The following is an 18,619-nucleotide window of genomic DNA, read 5'->3' as shown; positions in this document are numbered from 1 at the left end:
AAATGCTCTGCCACTGAGCTATCCCCCTAATTGCAGAGGTTGCAGCTGGTATCTGCTGCAATCAGGGCAGGCCATTTTAGGATGTGAAACTTAATTTTTGCAAATTTCTTCATTGAGGGGTCTTATTTTGGGGTGTGTGGAATTCAAGTCTGCTATTATTTTAGTGACTGGACAGCATTTAGCTTTGTCAGTCTTAGACCCTCCTAGCGTCCCTAATTTCCAAGGACAGTCCCGGATTTACAGAAGCCGTCCCAGTTTCTGATCTGATTCCAGAATCGCTCTGTTTCCATCGGATAAATGTTGGAGGGTATGGTAGGATGTCCCTGTTTTCTTTGGAGAAATGTTGCAGGCTATGGAGTTATGTGACCCCTGAGCTAAGGAGATAAGTAACTCCACAACCTTTAGAAGACATCTGAAGTACTGAAAAGGCCCTGGCCCTAGTTGAGACCAATCTAATCATCTTGCTGCTTGGGACCTCCAAAGTGTTGTTATTTGTGGACCTTAAGGTCCTCCGCAGGGCATACCAGGAGAGGCGGTCCCGTAGGTACGAGGGTCCTAGTTGCTGAGATCATGAGCGAAAGAGTGCTATTGTGCTTACATCCTCCCTGCTGGTTTATTGGAAGCATCCAGCTGGCAATTGTGAGAACAGGATTCTGGATTAGATGGGAAGATGGAATGGTTGGTGGATTAAGAGAAGGACCAAGGCTCACCTGTAGAGCATCTGCTTTGCAAGGTCCCAGTTTCAATTCCCAGCATCTCCAGGTAGTACTGGGAGAGACATTTAACTGAAATCCTAGCAGGCCACTGCCAGTCTGTGCAGGCAATATTGAGCCAGATGACCCAATAGTCTGACCCACTAAAGCGTCTTTCGATGTTCCTTTGGTTTTGATTTGATCTGGGAAAGCAATTCTTTCATTAAATTAAATAAATGCATAATCAATTACAGACTTCTTCCTGGTGCCACTGAGGCTGCTACTCATACAGCTGCAAAATAAAGTTACGGGGATATAGACCTTTGGTTAACTAGATGTTATATTCAAACTTTTTGCATTTCTCGCCGTTTTATTGTCCTGTTACATCTGATTATGGTCTTCCAGTCCATTTTATCTTTAAATCTATTGACAGAAAGAGGAACACACTGACTGCTTTGAGATTTCAGCCCATGCCCATAGCATATTTAGAGGTGAGATTTGCTAGAATGCCGGCAAATTGTCATTGATGCATTTGTGGGCCGAGAGGGGTTGGAATATATTGTTCCCTGCGTATTGTAGTGTTGCCTGTATCATTCCTCTAGGGGTAGGGATTTTTTTCCTCCACCTTTAAGAGGTTCATGAGACAGTTTCTTTCTTTCTTTTCACAGTAGGGAGGGAATCTGTTACTTCTTGGTTGATAGAGATAAATATATCCCAGGTACGCTTTCTGTGCTTGCCTTAGCAGCACACAGATCAAGCAAAACCGTTTCACACAGAATGGGGTGCAACACTCTGGAAATCCTCTGTGCTAAAATGTATCTTTCTGCTTGACTATGGGGAAAACCCTAGGGTGAAATCCAGCTGGAACAGATCTATGGCTGAGCCATAGGCACCAACTCCTAGGGGCTGAGGCAGTTTGGGGCCCCCAATGCTTTTTCTTTCTTTCTTTCTCAAAAGTTTGTTTATTTGGTTTTTCATAATGTTAATACATAACATATATAACCATTATATGGTTTTGAATTATGGTGCTGGAGGAGACTCTTGAGAGTCCCATGGACTGCAAGAAGATCCAACCGATCCATTCTTAAAGAAATCAGCCCTGAGTGCTCATTGGAAGGACAGATCCTGAAGCTGAGACTCCAATACTTTGGCCACCTTATGAGAAGAGAAGACTCCCTGGAAAAGACCCTGATGTTGGGAAAGATGGAGGGCACAAGGAGAAGGGGACGGCAGAGGACGAGATGGTTGGATAGTGTCCGCGAAGCTACCAGCATGAGTTTGACCAAACTGTGGGAGGCAGTGGAAGACAGGCGTGCCTGGCGTGCTCTGGTCCATGGGATCATGAAGAGTTGGACACGACTAAATGACTAAACAACAACAACAATAACCATTTTTTAAGAAACCATAAAAATAAAACAAAAGGTTCCTCAAACCTTCAGACCCCCCTCCCTCCCTCCCTGGGTTCCAATTCAATCTTTCATTTCTGCATCTTTTACTAAAACCTATCTAATAAGTATCCATAGTTTCCAAAGTTTTGTTACTTTACAAGTGTCATTGTATCCCTGCTAATGATCTCATCTGTTTACGGTGGTCTCTCAAATATATTATAAAGTTATTCCATTCTTTCACAAATATTTGGTCTTCCTGATTTCTCATCTTTCCCGTCATTCTTGCCATTTCGGCATAATCCATCAACTTGGTCTGCCGTTCTTCTCTGGTTGGTACTTTATCTTCTTTCCATCCATGGGCTAAGAGCATCCGTGCTGCTTCTGCAGCATACATAAACAGTCTTTTCTTCTCTTTTGGTAGTTCTGCACCTATGATTCCTGACAAAGAAACTTCTGGTTTTTTAAAAAACAAAAGTTATCTTAAACTTTTTTTTAGTTCGTTATATATTATTTCCCAGTGCTTTTTAAAAATCTTTATTGCATTTTAAATTTTTTTTTACAAAAAGAAATCAGTCAAACATTGCATCCAGATACCTAAAAATACAAAGAAAAAGAAATAAGTAAAAATATAAAAAGAAAATAAAGAGAAATGAGAGGGGGAAATGCAAAAAAGAACTTGTCAAGTATACAAAATTGTTCAAAGGATACAAACACTAATTTAAATATTCTGCACACCAGGTTTTCAGAAAGAAATGCATTTTCATTCCTTCTTTTCTTTCTCTATGGTCACTTTCTTTCTGCTCCAGAAAACTAGTTTGAATCCCTGCTATATTAGTTTGACTTCCCTCTATCTCTTTGCGGCTTCAACACTTCTCTTAAGTAACAAGTATTCTGTATTCATTTATTTACAATTCATTTCCCCCATTATATCTGCAACAGATATAATGTATAACGATATCATTCCCCAATGCTTTTTCTTAGTGGGACAGGTCCTCCCAATGTTCAGAGGGTGGAGGAGGGGGAACGTGGAGCCGGACGCGAAATGGTTTTGTGTGATGTGTGAGTTTTGTTGGGCACCTGGGTGAAAGCTGAGATGAAGAGCCATAGAGGAATCTGGTGGACCACTGTGAGAACAGGATGCTGGTCTAGATGGGCCCTTGGCCTGATCCTGCAGGGATCTTCTCTTGTTCTCATAATCATAATCCAGAAGGCCTGGTGGCTGAGGGGCAAAAAGCTGTTTGGTTTAAATGTTCAGAAATAGCATTCTAGAAATCTCCCACCAGTGTCGAAGACTTAGAACCAACACTACATTATTTGATAACATCTGTAAAGATTTATCCTGGGTACAGTGTGCTGTTTCTGCCGATCAAAACCCAGCAAATCCATTTCCCCAGTTGTTACAGAGCTAGGCAAAACATGATTGGAACAATCTATTACTAGCATAAAACCGAGCATGGACTTAATAGCTTTCCAGGCTTGAGAAATTGCTCTCCTGCTCTTTGGTAATGGGCCAGGTTCTTTTGTTTTTGCTGGCCTCATTCATACGTGCAAGTTGATGCTCCCGAGAACCAACGACTTATGCATATGCCTGAGCCAGCCCATAATGACATAGGGATGTGCATTATTTTAATGTTGCTGCATTTTGCCTGTTAACAACTCCCAGCACCATTAACAAATGACACTTCCCAGGATTCCATTTTTGTGGGGGTGGGGGGGGGAGCCACGATCATTTAAAGTGGCGTGATACTGCTTCAAATGTATAATGCAGATGTGGCCTTGCTTTCTTCCAAGCTAGCCCTGCAAGGAGGCTGTCCGATGGGGGATTTGGATGATGATGATGATGATGATGATGATAATAATAATAATAATAATAATAATAATAATAATAATAATAATAATAATAACAATAATTTATTTATACCCCGCCCATCTGGCTGGGCCTCCCCAGCCACTCTGGGCGGCCTCCAAAAGAATATTAAAATACTATAATACATCAAACATTAAAGGCTTCCCGAAACAGGGCTGCCTTCAGATGTCTTCTAAAAGCCTGGTAGTTGTTGTTCTCTTTGACATCTGGTGGGATGGTGTTCCACAGGGAAGGTGCCACTACCGAGAAGGCCCTCTGCCTGGTTCCCTGTAACTTGGCTTCTCGCAATGAGGGAACTGCCAGAAGGCCCCCGGTGCTGGACCTCAGTGTCCGGGTAGAACGATGGGGGAGGAGACGCTCCTTCAGCTCAGCCTGTGCTTGAACACATTTCCGATTTGCTGCGTAGTTGAACCAAAGCTTTGTTCGCAGGAGGAACGGCTGAATCTCTGGAATCAACAAAGAAGCAGCTTTCCTGTATCATATACCTTGCAGCATATTTCAAGAAAGGCTCTGGAAAGTGTTATGAATGAGATTTCAAGAAATAATGAAATGAAAGATTGCCTGAAAAGATATTAGAATAAACTAAAATTAACAGCCCCTTTTTCTTGCTGGTTCAGATCTGTGATCCATGAAACTAATTCCATGAGCCCTAGAAGGGGACTGGGAAGAACTGCAGGGACGGCTGGTGTTCATTGCAGCTGGACTTGTGTGGAAGGCTGGGAGGCCAACAGTAGGTGGCAGCAGAGCCGATCGCAGGCAGAGCTAACTTAGTTCTAGTTTTGGCGCCATCTTCCTGCCTTCTTGAGACCCCAGAGGAGGAAGCTGTCAGGCAGTGCTGCCTCCTGGAGGCTGTAAGGGAGAAGGCAAGCAGGTGGGGTCTGGCTGAGTGAAGTTGGTGGGGCTGTGCCTCATTGGCTAATGGACCAGCCTCTCACTCTTTCCATATTATCAGAGAAATGTTGGAGGGTATGCATTAGCCACCTGTACAACTTTCATAATTGCTCCTCCACCCGCTTTTGCCTCTGTCATTTCCCACCACTGACATTTCACCCCGCAAGAACATCATATGCAAAGACCTTCTGAAGCATCAAAAAGGTTTCCCAGTCTTGTTGTCAGGAGACCTATGTGGATCTGTAGTTAAAGGCAGTTTGGAAACAGCAACTGGTCCAAAATGCACACACTGGAGCGTTGAGTAGAGCCACACAACTGGATCGAGCCATGTGGAGCTTTAGGCATCTTCATTCATTGCGTGTATGTTTGCAAGTGTGATGCAAGTCCCAGTGCTATTGGCCTGAACAATCAAGGATGAGGATGTCTTATGAATCACCACCTCCCCTATGAACCAGCGCTGGGCTCCACAGTCACGTCTCTGCCTGTATTTGCATCCCATCACCAGTAGAAATATATTGTTTGGGTACCAGAGGCAGAGACTTTTTGATGGTGGGACAAAATTGTGGAAGAATCCATCTGGTGTGCCCTCTCTCTTTCTCTTTTTCTGTCTCTGCTTGGCATTTGAAACTTCCTTGTTCAATGTTTAGTGGCCCAGAGCCTTCTGAAATTGCCTCTACTCTGCTGTTGTTAGAGTTATAGGTGTTGAATTGTGTTCTTTCGCATTTTGCTTCAAAATCTTTGAATGAGCGATGCCTTTGACATTTGTAAGCTGTGCTGGGGTTTATGGAGAAGCCAGCTCAAGATCTAAACAGGTAATAAATTCTCATCAGATCCCACTGGGTAAACAAGCACAACTGCAGCATAAGTTAACGGATGCTTGGCTCAAATGAATAAAGCCCGTCTTTTTACTGTCACAACCATTTCTTCCTTTCTGTATCGCGGTATCACACTCCCGGTGGCACTTAGCTGCAAAAATCACAGACACAGGTTTTTATCAGAATCATTATTGTGTGCTTTAGGTGCGTTATTATCTGCAACAGGCTTCGTTTCCTATCACGACCCCTTTTCGAAAGCACAGGCATCTCTCTCTTTGGGGCAGAACGCAGATTGAAATCCTGAATGTGCGCCGCATGGACTGTTAAATTAATCGCGCATCGTCTTGCACATCTGCTCACTGCTGTACTTTTCCTTGCAGGTCCAGCGATAAATGATATTTTCAATCTGGCCACAATTTGGCCACTCCTTTTCTGAAGGTCCCACAGATATTGTGAAGGGGCTTGGGGGGGATGATCTTCTTAAATGTGCTCTCTGTCTGAGACACTCCCCTGCCCTGGCCAATGCAGGGACTTTGCAGCAGCCCAGCAGAAGCAGTGGATGCTCTCCAGACCATTCATTCTGGCTCATCTCTCATAGTCTAACTTATTATGTGGAGGGATAAGAAATGGCCTGCGTTTTGCAGAATTGGGCACATCTGCATAATGGCTTGGCTGCCACTTCAAAGTAACAGCCTCTTGGTCCCTTTAGCCCTGCAGGCTTTGGCTGCAAAACCACACTTACAGAGGAATTAAGCGCCGCCGATCTTAATGGGACTAATTCCCCAGCGCGTACATGGCGGATTTGGTTTCAGCCCCCCAAAAAGAGGGGTTTTAGAGCAAAGAGAGGATTTATGGTGCATGTTTCGTCGGAGCTAATCCAATGACTGAATTAGCTTGCTCATTAACCGTTGGACAGCTCATTAATTTCCCTTTGAACGTTTCCTTTCTCTCTAGGTTTATGATGAATGTGACCTGGGAAGGCAAGGATTTATCCTTCACCGAAGATGGCTACCAGGCGCACCCCAGACTGGTGGTCATTGTGCTAAATCAAACCCGGTCGTGGGAGAAGGTAAGGCAGGGCTGCCTTGGAGCTCATGACAGAGAAGTAGAAACAATTCCACGGTTCCATTTCTTAAAATAGCTTTTGAATTTCATGCACGGAGCACAGAGCATGCACTATTTGCTTTGTGCCTTGCCGTTGCCTTCTGCATATTGACGTCTTTCTCTGCCCTTGGTATTATCCAATGCATAGGAATGTAAGACAAGCCCTGATGGATCAGGCCAATGGCCCACCTGACAGTGGAGGTAGAACATAGCCTTGATGGCTTGCACATTGATAAAACTAGAGAAATAAGGTATTTCTTGGTGCAAGCTGCTACGTGACTAGGGAGGGAACCCTAGCTCCGTGGTGGAGTAGAAACCCCCCACCTCCAGTTAAGTGGACCATGTAGCAGGAAAAGACCCCTGCCTGACACCCTGGAGGTACAAAGCTGAGTCTACCATTAGGCAGATGCTAAGAGGGAGGCACGGGACGCGGGTGGCGCTGTGGGTTAAACCACAGAGCCTAGGACTTGCTGACCAGAAGGTTGGCGGTTTGAATATCCGTGACGGGGTGAGCTCCCATTGCTCGGTCCCTGCTCCTGCCAACCTAGCAGTTCAAAAGCACATCAAAGTGCAAGTAGATAAATAGGTACTGCTCTGGTGGGAAGGTAAATGGCATTTCCGTGCGCTGCTCTGGTCCACCAGAAGCGGCTTAGTCATGCTGGCCACATGACCCAGAAGGTGCACGCCAGCTCCCTCGGCCAATAAAGCAAGATGAGTGCCACAACCCCAGAGTCGGCCACGACTGGACCTAATGGTCAGGGGTCCCTTTACCTTTAAGAGGGAGGTACAGAGGAGACAAAATACATCTGAAGGGAGCCCTGTGTCGGGAAGTTTTTAATGTTTGATGTTTTATTGTGTTTTGATATATGCTGTAAGCTGCCCAGAGTGGCTAGGGAAACCCAGTCAGATTTGGGGGGGGGTATAAAAATTATTATTATTATTATTATTATTATTATTATTATTATTATTATTGGGTTTGCAGTAGAGAATTGTCCTTTTGGGTCAATGGAGCACCACAGTGATCAGCCAGCACTCACCTCGTTACCTTCTTATTTGCAACCTGTTTAATGGGTGGCACTGTCTGGCAGATAGGGCTGGAGACAGAAAAGAACAATTGCAAATGTTACCTTTGTAATGTCAGTTGTGTTTCTGCACACATTCGCATGCCATCCAGACAAGCAAGAGGCATTCTTGGAGTCACAACATACACTCCATGCAAACTGCAGAATGTGACGACGCCCTGCATTTCTATGCATATAGGAAGACGTGTAACATGTAGCTGGTCCCTTCGTCTTCCTCTCTCTCCAAAAAATGAGAAGAAAGGGAACCCTGGGATTTGATTTGAGGATGGTTCCAAATGACACGGAAAGGCTTGGATTTTAACTCAATTTAGCTCTCAATTAATTCACTGTTGCAGCGCGGCAGTCCCATCTGTAAAAAGCTGGCGTCCTTATTAATCTCATCTGTAACTAAACGTGGAGAGAGAGAGAGAGAAAGAGATGAAGCAGAGTGTTGCTGGTCACATTCAATCATTTCTATATACCATTTACTGTATAATTCTTTGCCCGAGTCACATGCTCCCAAAAACCTTTTACCGTGCTGCTCAAGGGCCATTTTAACTTTGAGAGAATGGCGCGATTCTCCATATGGGCAGCAATTAAAGCCGGCGTGCATTAATTCATGGTAATCATGATTCTTGGTGCATAATAGCAGTTATGTTTAAGAATGCTGAAGAGAGAAAAAGGAAAGAAACGGATGATCGTCAAGGGCACACGGTTGCTTACGATGCCCATTAGACGAGCGCGGGGAAATGTGCAGTGAGTTGAACAAAGACTGAGCCAAAATAACAAGGGGGAGCAAAGGACTTGGACTGATTTGTTGGGCCGGCCCTGACAATAGCCATCAGGGGCCTGTGGCCGATATCCCCTGCAGTCAGCTCAGCAGCTGGAAAAGGTGAAGAAAATGGCAAATGGATTGAGAGCTCGAAGAAGTAACTTCCTTGAAAGGCAAGCCGAAATTGGGAGTAGCTTTCAGATGTTGTTGGAATACATATCCCATCATCTCCTGATCACTAGCCATACTGACAGAGGCTGATGGGAGCTGGAGTTTCATAACATCTAGAGAGCACTGTGTTGTCTACCCTGGGGCTAAACGTTTGGGTATGTCTTAGTTTGGGCATGGGGTGGTGGTAGACACAAGATAGGGGTTTATAAAAATCAGGCATGGTGGAGAATTGGTCTGAGACCATTTCTTTGTTAGGTTAGATCTCCAGTGAGAATGCATAAGAGAATGGGCAAAATAACATCTTCCCCTCAAGGCACTACAGTTCCCAGAGTTCCCTGGGGAAAGGGATTGATTGTTAAACTGTTATGGGAATTAAAGCTCCTTGAGGGGAATAGGGGGTCTCCTACCAACGCTCAGCACCCCTAACAAACTTCAGCTCCCAGAATTCTTTGGGGGAAGCCATGACTTGTTTAAAGTGGTATCATTGTGCTTTAAGTGTCTTGTGTGAATCGCTACCATCTATGGCAGTGTAGAACTGGTTACCTGCATTGGCTATTGCCCTTGGATAGTCTTCCATGAACTGTGTTTGCACTAATTGAGAGAATCAGCAGCTAGCCCAGGGTCACCCAGTGAGCTCTGTGGTTAAGTAAGGGATTTGAACCCTTGTCTCCCAAGTCCTAGTCCAACACTCTAACCACTACACTACCTCTGGCTCCCTTCCCACCCCCAATATAGCAGAGTTCCTCCTTTAAGTTCACTCATTTGGGTCCCTGAAGCCAACTGTCTGATCAGGTTTTCCCTCGTACACCGCCACTGGCCTGCCTCATCCCCAGCCCATTGTGTTAACCTGATTAACAATATACTGTTGTCTTCCTCAAAACTGTTCTGCTTCTGGTAATTGTTCCTTCCATTTCAAAATAGCAGGGAAAAGGGACACCCCCTCACCAAAGCATCCATCATCTTTCTCAGCCAAGACTTTAAATGCTCTTTTGAGAATTAGTGCCCACGCTCGCAGAGTGGAAGGATCTATGAATATCTTTTATTGTGCAATAAAGGACAATATTCATTCCCAAGGACTGATTAGCAGCTTTGCATTGTGTGGCATCCTTGAGGAGTCTCATTCCTTTTTAGTTTTATATTCAGCCTCTCTCTGTTCCTTCATATGACCAGCCAGCAAAAACCTGCTTTAATAGGTTGCCTTTTCTCTCTTTTCTGCAATTAATTCTGGTGGTTCAGTGGGGATTTAGTGGGGCAGCCTGGGCAAAGAGGGGACAGGGAGCCTTTGACAGTCCTCTGTATCTCATCAGGAGTATACATGAGGCCTTCCGTTACAGAGTATTTAGCCCAGTATTGTCTGCTTTGACCGCAGGAAATTCTCCAGGGTCTCAGGATATTTCTCATCCCCCTGCTACCGAATTCTTTTAAAACTGGGATTCTGGGACTAGAATCTTTGTCCTTCTGCATTCAAAGCAGCTGACCTACCACCCAGCTTCAGGTGCTCCTGAAGAAGATATGAGGCAGCTGCACAGTAGGGACAAGGGCCATAACTCAGGGGTAAAGGTAAAGGTCCAGTCGTGGCCGACTCTGGGGTTGCGGTGCTCATCTTGCTTTATTGGCCGAGGGAGCCGGCATACAGCTTCTGGGTCATGTGGCCAGCATGACTAAGCTACTTCTGGCAAACCAGAGCAGCTCATGGAAATGCCGTTTACCTTCCTGCCGGAGCGGTACCTATTTATCTACTTGCACTTTGACATGCTTTCAAACTGCTAGGTTGGCAGAGCAGGGACCGAGCAATGGGAGCTCACCCGGTCGTGGGGATTCGAACCACTGACCTTCTGATCAGCAAGTCCTAGGCTCTGTGGTTTAGACCACAGCGCCACCCGCGTCCCAGCTCAGGGGTAGAACATCTGTTTTGCATGCAGAAGGTCCTAGGTTTGATCCCCAGCATCTCCAGGTAAGGCTGGCTAAATTTCAAGAATCACATTACCATTATATGTTATTTTACCCAATTTATTCCAGTGCAAGGGAAACACAATGAAAATGTGGGCAGCGAGAGGTAATTGGTTACGTGTTGTTTGCAGACCAAAAGTAACAGTGGGTATGCATTGAACTTCAATGAAAGCTGCTTATAAAAAAAATAAATCTGCAGATCGTTGAGGAAACAGGGCAAGCTGCCCTCAAGAATGGGGGAAAACGATAGAAGCTGAAATGGGCAGCTTTGCTCATGCTGAGATCAACCGCCTCTGAGCCGTGTTCATGTCTCCCCATTGCAGGTGGGGAAATGGGAGAACAAAACGCTTCTGCATAAGCATTCGGTGTGGCCCAGGTTCAATTCCTTCAACGACAGCGAGCCGGACAACAATCACCTGAGCATTGTCACCCTGGAGGAAGCCCCTTTTGTCATCGTGGAGGACATGGACCCTTTGACGGAGACCTGCGTGAAGAACACGGTGCCCTGCCGGAAGTTTGTCATCATTAAGTAAGTCTGTCATTGCCCGACCCCCATCCTCAAAGGGCTTTCTGCAGGGAAGTCTTTCCCCCTGAACAGGTGTTGAAAAGCCAAAGGGTGAAGGCTTTAAGTGTGAAGGCCAGTGGGTTGGATCTTAGCTTTCTGCTCTCCAATTCCACAGCCAAGCTGCATCTGGCCTCTATTGGCTGCTGAATCCAAGCCCCGTCCCCCCTCAAAATCCAACTGTTATCAGAGGTGGCACCATGTATGTGGAATATGCTTCCCAGAAAGCTGTGGATGATACTGAACACTGAGCATTTTAGGAGAGGCCACAACAGATGGGTTGCAGCAATGCTGTTGTTGCCATGTTGGATTCTGGCTTAGGCTGACCAGACGAAAGGAACATTCCACGTGTGTCTGGACTAAGATGCGTTCTTTTGATGGAGGTGCTTGCCATCCATTTCCATGAGTGTTGCAACATGGCTGGAAAAAGCCATGAGACAGTTTAGAACAAGGTGCGTGTTTCTGGCCAACCACATGCCCCACCTTCCTATATCTGTGCCTCTGTTGAGAGAGCTCTGTATGGAGCAAGAACACTTTGTTCACTTCCTAGTTTATTTTGAGGGCTTTCTAGATTTCTCCCATATTGCAAAAAGCGCTGCTTTTTAACAGCTTCTCAGCCATTCAGTGCAACAGCCACTGCTTTTCATTTCTTAGTAACACTAAGGCATACTACCCTGTGAACTGCCATTTTGGGATTCATAATGTGCATTATTAAGTTTAAATCAAATGGGTTCCACGTGGTGAGTTGTGAGTCAGAGGTAGGTCTTGGATCTGGGCCACTGTTTTAGGAAACTCGGGAAGGTATCTGTTTATAATACTCATATAATAATGTCATATATTGATACATATAGGGTGGTATTCAGTTAGGTTTTGCTCAGAATAATTAACGGACATGACTAGTTATTAGGTCATTTGATGATCATGACGGAAAATGTAAGAAGAGCTGTGCTGGATCAAATTGCAGGTGTTTCTAGCTCAGCATCCTCTTCCACACCCAGGTGATGACTTCCTGAACGCTCAAAGCAGCACATGCAGCCAGCAGGCATTTCCTATTACTTCCCTGTGCAATTGATACTGAGATACAGTGGTGCCCCGCAAGACGAATGCCTCACAAGATGGAAAACTCGCTAGACGAAAGAGTTTTCTGTTTTGGAGGTGCTTCGCAAAACGAATCTCCTATGGGCTTGCTTCGCAAGACGAAAATGTCTTGCGAGTTCCTGCGGGTTTTTTTCCCTCCCCCCCTTTTTCTAAGCCGCTAAGCTGCTTATCAGCTGATCCGATAAGACGATAAGCCGCTAAAAGCCGCTAAAAGCTCCTAATAGCGCTAATAGTGCTAATCCGCTAATCCGTCAATGGGCTTGCTTCGCAAGACGAAAAAACCGCTAGACGAAGAGAATCACAGAACGGATTCTTTTTGTCTTGCGAGGCACCACTGTACACTGCCCCTGAACGTGGAGGTTTTGTATAGACACCCTGACTAGAAATACTCATGCACAGACCTGCCCTCCTAACCCAAGTATTTGCCTACCCCCTTTAAAAGCCAAGAGATCCCTTTGGGTTTCTTAGTTAGCTTTTGTTTGCTTGCCTCATCAGCAACATCACCAAGGAAGGAAAGAACGTGAAGAAATGTTGCAAGGGCTTCTGCATCGACATCCTGAAGAAGCTCTCCAAAGCCATCAAGTTTACCTACGACCTCTACCTGGTGACCAATGGCAAGCACGGGAAGAAGATCAACAACGAGTGGAACGGAATGATTGGGGAAGTAAGTTATGTTAGGTAAAAGAGCTCTTAAGTCAAAAGTTGGCCGCGCACAAATGTTCTGATTTCGCCTGAGACGGGACAGAACTCCCTTGGTGGACTGACCTTGTCTGTCTTTTCTCTTTCTCTCTTTCTTCTCTTTGGGCATCAGGTGGTCAAAAAGCAAGCCGTGATGGCTGTGGGATCCCTCACCATCAATGGCGAGCGTTCGGAGGTGGTTGATTTTTCTGTGCCCTTTGTAGAAACGGGAATAAGCGTCATGGTGTCACGGAGTAACGGCACGGTGTCTCCATCTGCTTTTTTAGGTAAGCCCCCTCCCGTTTTCCTGTTTCTACAGACTGGTTCAGCTTTATCTCCCCCCTTCCCGTATACTTTGACAGCTTTCATTCTCCCCTCCCCTCACCCTCCAAAAACCTGCACAGTACGCCTAGCAGTTCCATGACACATTTCTGTCACTCTTTTAAAAATTGCACATTTAAAAGTATGGATAACAGACTCGTCTGCTTAATATAGTGCTGAAGACGGGGGTCTACTTTCAGCCAGGGAGCTAGAAACTTCTTCTGCCACGTTTGACATGCTCTCGGTGCAGTTCTTTGGATGCTAGATGGTCACAAGCGCCAGTGAAATATACTCGGAGTCGAGAGTGGATTTCATGCTCTTTATTCAGCTCATAGTGATGAGGAGGAATGGAAGTTCCCCCAGAATGTCTGTTTTATATACATTGTTTACACAATGGGCCCCACGTGATTGGCTAATTCCAGGATTCACCTGTGGGCCAATCAGGTTGCGGATTCACTTCTACCTGGAGCTGGATTGGGTGGCTCCTGTGGACCAATCAGATTGCTGCATTCTGGACCCTATAGTTCTAGGACCAATCAGACTGCTGCATTCTGAATCCTATTGTTCTAGGACCAATCAGACTGCTGCATTCTGAATCCTATTGTTCTAGGACCAATCAGACTGCTGCCTTTTGGATCCTATTCAACTCAGTACATAACAGCCAGCCTGCTCTGCGAAATCCCCTGGGGCAGGGTGAGGATTGAGAGATTAAATGGTGAGGACGGCAGATCTGCAGTCCTGAATGGAATACGGATGTGTCTTCAAACGCTGCAGCAGAAGCACTGGACTTGCAATGCTATTAGAGCATGTTTATTTCTTTTGTTCGTTTCTTTATTATTTATCATGTTTGCATTCCACCTTCTTTCCTCCAAGGAGTTCAAGGTGGTGCAAGCCGTTCTCCCCCTTTCACTGCAGGTTCTTCTTACTTTATTGCCTTACGCCTCCCTCTCTGTTTTGTTCTTGCCTTGGTTTCCATGAAGCCGGATTTTTGTTTGCTTTTACTTTAGCCTATTTGGTGTTATTGCATTATGGTTTGCTAGGGCTGTTGCCCCTTTTAAGTTTCAGTAATACGAAGCATTAAAATAAAATCATAAAAGCCAGAGGTACACACATCTTGGAAACCAAGCCCTATGAGGAACGGTTGAAGGAGCTGGGTATGTTTAGCCTGGAAAAGAGGAGAATATGAAAGGGGATATGATAGCTGAAGATGGCTATTTGAAAATATCTGAAGGGATGCCATATGGAAGATGGAGCCCAGATCTCCTGTCCCTCCCCTTCTGTTGTTTTAACTTTGAAAACTTTTTTTTAAAAAAATTAAAAATTAAAATTAAAAATTAAAAAAAATAGAAAAAACCAACTTTGCTTTAAGGCTGGCTCTCCTTCTGAAAACTGGCATGCATTAGCACCTACAGATATACATTAGCTCAGTGGTCCCCAAAGTGGGTGTTACCACCCACAGGGGGAGGTGGGATTAGCTAGGAGGATGCTAAGAGGCAAGGGGGTGTTGGAAACGTAAATTGACTATTAGCCTTTGAAAAGCTGATATCCCTGGATCGAGTTAATCATTTCTGTTGAATCAATTAAACTAAATAGTTTTAAATGGCTTTTGAATAAATGTGCAATTGATTGGTTTTTTATTGTGTTATTATCTTCCTTAGTGGCTTGTGCAAACCACTATTCTGATTAATGCTTTTTTTTTTTAGGGTAGGGGACGCGGGGGATGAATTTATGGAACTAAGGGGGCCCCCAGAGTTTGGGGTCTGCATTGGCTCATACAGTTTTCTGCAAGTTTGTGCTTGCCCTCCAAGTCTTCCAATGGCATTGGGTGCTTGCAAACTGTGCTCTTCTCCCAAGAGTTGCTAAACCTTTGCCTCCCACCCCCAAACGAAATAGAAACTTGATCTGGATGTGTCCTAATTACGGAGGCAAAATCCCAGGAGAGAAATGGCAGTGAAGCGAGATTGTTGTCTTCCCCCCGCCCCCCCCTGTAATCAATTTAACCTAACCTGACATCTTTCCATGTGCTAACTATGCATCCAACTGCAGCACAGATCTTGATGACCCTGAGCAAAGTTGCAAGGTGGGGGGGGGCTTTGTTTCTATTATACCTCTTCTTCACCCCCTCGGGCTTTCTACCAGGCCAGATCCCTGCATGGGACTCGCTTCTGACACTCGCAGCTCGAGATACATTGCTGAGGGGGGGTCTCTCTCTCCAGCCTGCATTGCGACTCTGGGGAGACGTAGCCGCATTGTCAGATTACCTGCTGCTATTTTGGTTCTTAAAACACACACAAAATCTCCGGCGAGCAAGCAACCGTGTCAACGCTTCCTTCCCCTCTCCCCGCAGAAGGCTGTTTGTTGCAACTCACGCTCTCCTCTTTCCGCAGAGCCCTTCAGCGCTTCCGTCTGGGTGATGATGTTTGTGATGTTGCTGATTGTGTCGGCCATCGCCGTCTTTGTGTTTGAGTACTTCAGCCCCGTGGGCTACAACCGGAACCTGGCACAAGGGAAAGGTACGACTCCGTGTTCAGGGAATGACTTGCCAGAAGTTTCCTTCTGTCTCCTCTTTTGCCTTTCCCCCCGCTTTGCACCTCCTTAACCCCATATTGGCTTCCTGGGAAACAGTTAGACAGCACACAATGGAAGTGGTCGGAGAGTCTCATTTAATATGTGGCCTACAATGGACTAGTTCTTTGTGGGCGACTCTCACAGTCCTTGAGTGAGATGGGCACGTTCTTTTGCACACATAGGGGGCCCTGAGATCAGCCCCTGAAAGTCCGTCTCAAAGAAAGGACTTCTTCAGGCAGTGCACAGTTAAACTATGGAACTCCTTCCTGCAGGAGGCACCCATGACTGCCAACCTAGATGGCTTTCAAAGAGAATTGGACAAATTCACGGAGGAGAGAGCTGTTGAGAGTGTTGGGCTTTCAGAGGAAGAGAGGAGAACTAGCCCCGCTGTACATCAGGGAGGGCTGTGTGGAGAGAGTCTCTTCCTTTAAATTCCTAGGAGTTTATCTCAGTGAAAACCTTACTTGGAAAATAAATGCAACCCAGGTGGTTAAGAAAGCCCAACAGAGACTCCATCTCCTCAGAGTATTGCAGAAGAATGATGTCAATCAACATTTGATGATCTTCTACCGGTCCACAATAGAAAGTGTCCTTTCATACTGCATCACAGTGTGGTACGCTGGTTTAACATCAACTGATAGGAAGTGCCTACAGAGGGTGGTGAATACAGCACCAGATATTATGGGCTGTCCAGTGAATCCGCTGGATGAAATAGCGGAAGAACGTTGCCTCAGGAGAGTGAGGAAAATTCTCAGGGATGATTCACACCCTGGCCGGTACTTTCTTGATCTCCTGCCCTCAGGCAGAAGATATAGAAGCATGATTAGTTGCACCAACAGGGTAAAGAACAACTTCTATCCGTGGGCTGTTAGGCTGCTGAATGAAAAGATAACAACAGGGCAACTGACTTTCGGGTTTGGTGGGTGTGCGTCAGTAAACAAGGGGAATTAAGACTAAGAGAGCTGAGTGGGCGGTGCTCGTGTAATCTCACTGTATACGAGATGGACTAAGATGGACCATTGGCCTGATGCAGCAGCCTGTTATTGTATTCTTAGCCCGCTGCCCCCACAAAGCCTTGGGGGGGGGGTGTTCCAAATTTGTTGGCACTAGGGATGGGCAGATATATGAGTTTCTCTGTATTCTTCGTTTTTCCAACCTGAAGCCCAGTTCTCTGCATTTCCAGACCAGTTTGTGGTTGTTATATTTCATAGTTCCCTGGGATGAAAGAGGTCCACTCTGGGAACTGTAGCTCTGGGAGGTGAATGTAGAAGTCTTGCAACAACTCTCAGCACCCTTAAAAAAGCTACAGCACCAAGAATTCTTTGGGGGAAGCCATTGCTGTTTACAATGACACCATAGAGCTGCAAATGTATGCCATACCCTCCAACATTTCTCTGATGAAAATAGGGACACCCCATTCCATAATGATAATTTTACTATTTGTACCCAACACATCTTACTGGGTTTGCCCCAGCCACTCTGAGCAGCTTCCAACATATATAAAAACATAGGAAAACATTGAACATTAAAACAATTTCCCTATACAGGATTGCCTTCTGGTGGCTCGGAGGTCAGATACCCTCCAACATTTCTCTGATGAAAATAGGGTGGCTGTGTGGTTTAACCCATTCAGAAGGTTGGCGGTTCGAATCCCCGCGACGGGGTGAGCTCCCGTTGCTCGGTCCCAGCTCCTGCCAACCTAGCAGTTCGAAAGCATGTCAAAGTGCAAGTAAATAAAAAGGTACCGCTCTGGCGGGAAGGTAAACAGCATTTCCGTGCTCTGCTCTGGTTCGGCAGAAGCGGCTTAGTCATGCTGGCCACATGACCCGGAAGCTGTACGCCGGCTCCCTCGGCCAATAAATGAGATGAGCGCCGCAACCCCAGAGTTGGCCACAACTGGACCTAATGGTCAGGTCCCTTTTTAAGTAAAAGTGGGACATTCTGGGATCAAATCAGAAACTGGGATGACTTCTCTAAATCAGGGATGTCCCTGGAAAATAGGGACACTTGGAGGGTCTGGTTTGGTGAGAATGTGGCCTAGGTCATACGTAGAACAGACCCAGTGAAACCAGTTGACTAACAATAGTTGCAACTAACTGAATCCCTTTGATTTTTCTGACTCTGAGTAGGACTTGGTCAGCTGCAACTTGCTACAACAGCAGCAGCATTACATTGAAGACCTCAGTAACCCTTTCCTTGCAATGGATGCCTTATCCTAACGTTGGTTCTTTGTGACTTGCAGATCCGCACGGACCATCTTTCACAATCGGGAAAGCCGTGTGGCTGTTGTGGGGCCTGGTGTTTAACAACTCTGTGCCGGTTCAGAATCCAAAAGGGACCACCAGCAAGATCATGGTGTCCGTCTGGGCTTTCTTTGCTGTCATTTTCCTGGCAAGCTACACAGCCAACTTGGCTGCATTCATGATCCAGGAGGAATTTGTTGACCAGGTGACCGGCCTCAGTGATAAGAAGGTGGGTTTCATCTCTTGTTTCTCTCCCCATTGCTCAGGCTTGTTGCATTAGTGGTGAGAGATGGGGTGGATAGGAGAGGGAAGAAATTTGGTTCAGTTCTCATTTAAAGGCATATCCACCTAACCTGCGCATTACGAAACAAGATGCAAACCGAATTGCAGCCATCCTTTGAAATCTGCATTTCCCTGGATTTTGCAAAGCTGTTCTGC

General features: G+C 45.7%; 1 protein-coding gene across 2 annotated transcripts in view; it reads left to right on the top strand.

Moving 5' to 3' along the window:
* Nucleotides 1–18,619, top strand: part of GRIN2A (glutamate ionotropic receptor NMDA type subunit 2A) — a 237,575-nt gene that overhangs the window by 166,746 nt on the left and 52,210 nt on the right. For both annotated transcript variants that reach the window (XM_083474151.1, XM_083474150.1), the window contains exons 5-10: nt 6,608–6,722; nt 11,035–11,240; nt 12,867–13,035; nt 13,183–13,336; nt 15,758–15,883; nt 18,181–18,410. In XM_083474151.1, the coding sequence (XP_083330277.1) occupies nt 6,608–6,722; nt 11,035–11,240; nt 12,867–13,035; nt 13,183–13,336; nt 15,758–15,883; nt 18,181–18,410 (1,000 nt within the window). The remainder of the gene's footprint in view (nt 1–6,607; nt 6,723–11,034; nt 11,241–12,866; nt 13,036–13,182; nt 13,337–15,757; nt 15,884–18,180; nt 18,411–18,619) is intronic.

The sequence above is a fragment of the Podarcis liolepis genome, assembly GCF_965112155.1.
Source record: "Podarcis liolepis genome assembly, chromosome: 14".
In the NCBI taxonomy this organism is placed as follows: Eukaryota; Metazoa; Chordata; class Lepidosauria; order Squamata; family Lacertidae; genus Podarcis; species Podarcis liolepis.
This window is presented reverse-complemented; position numbering and strand designations above follow the sequence as displayed.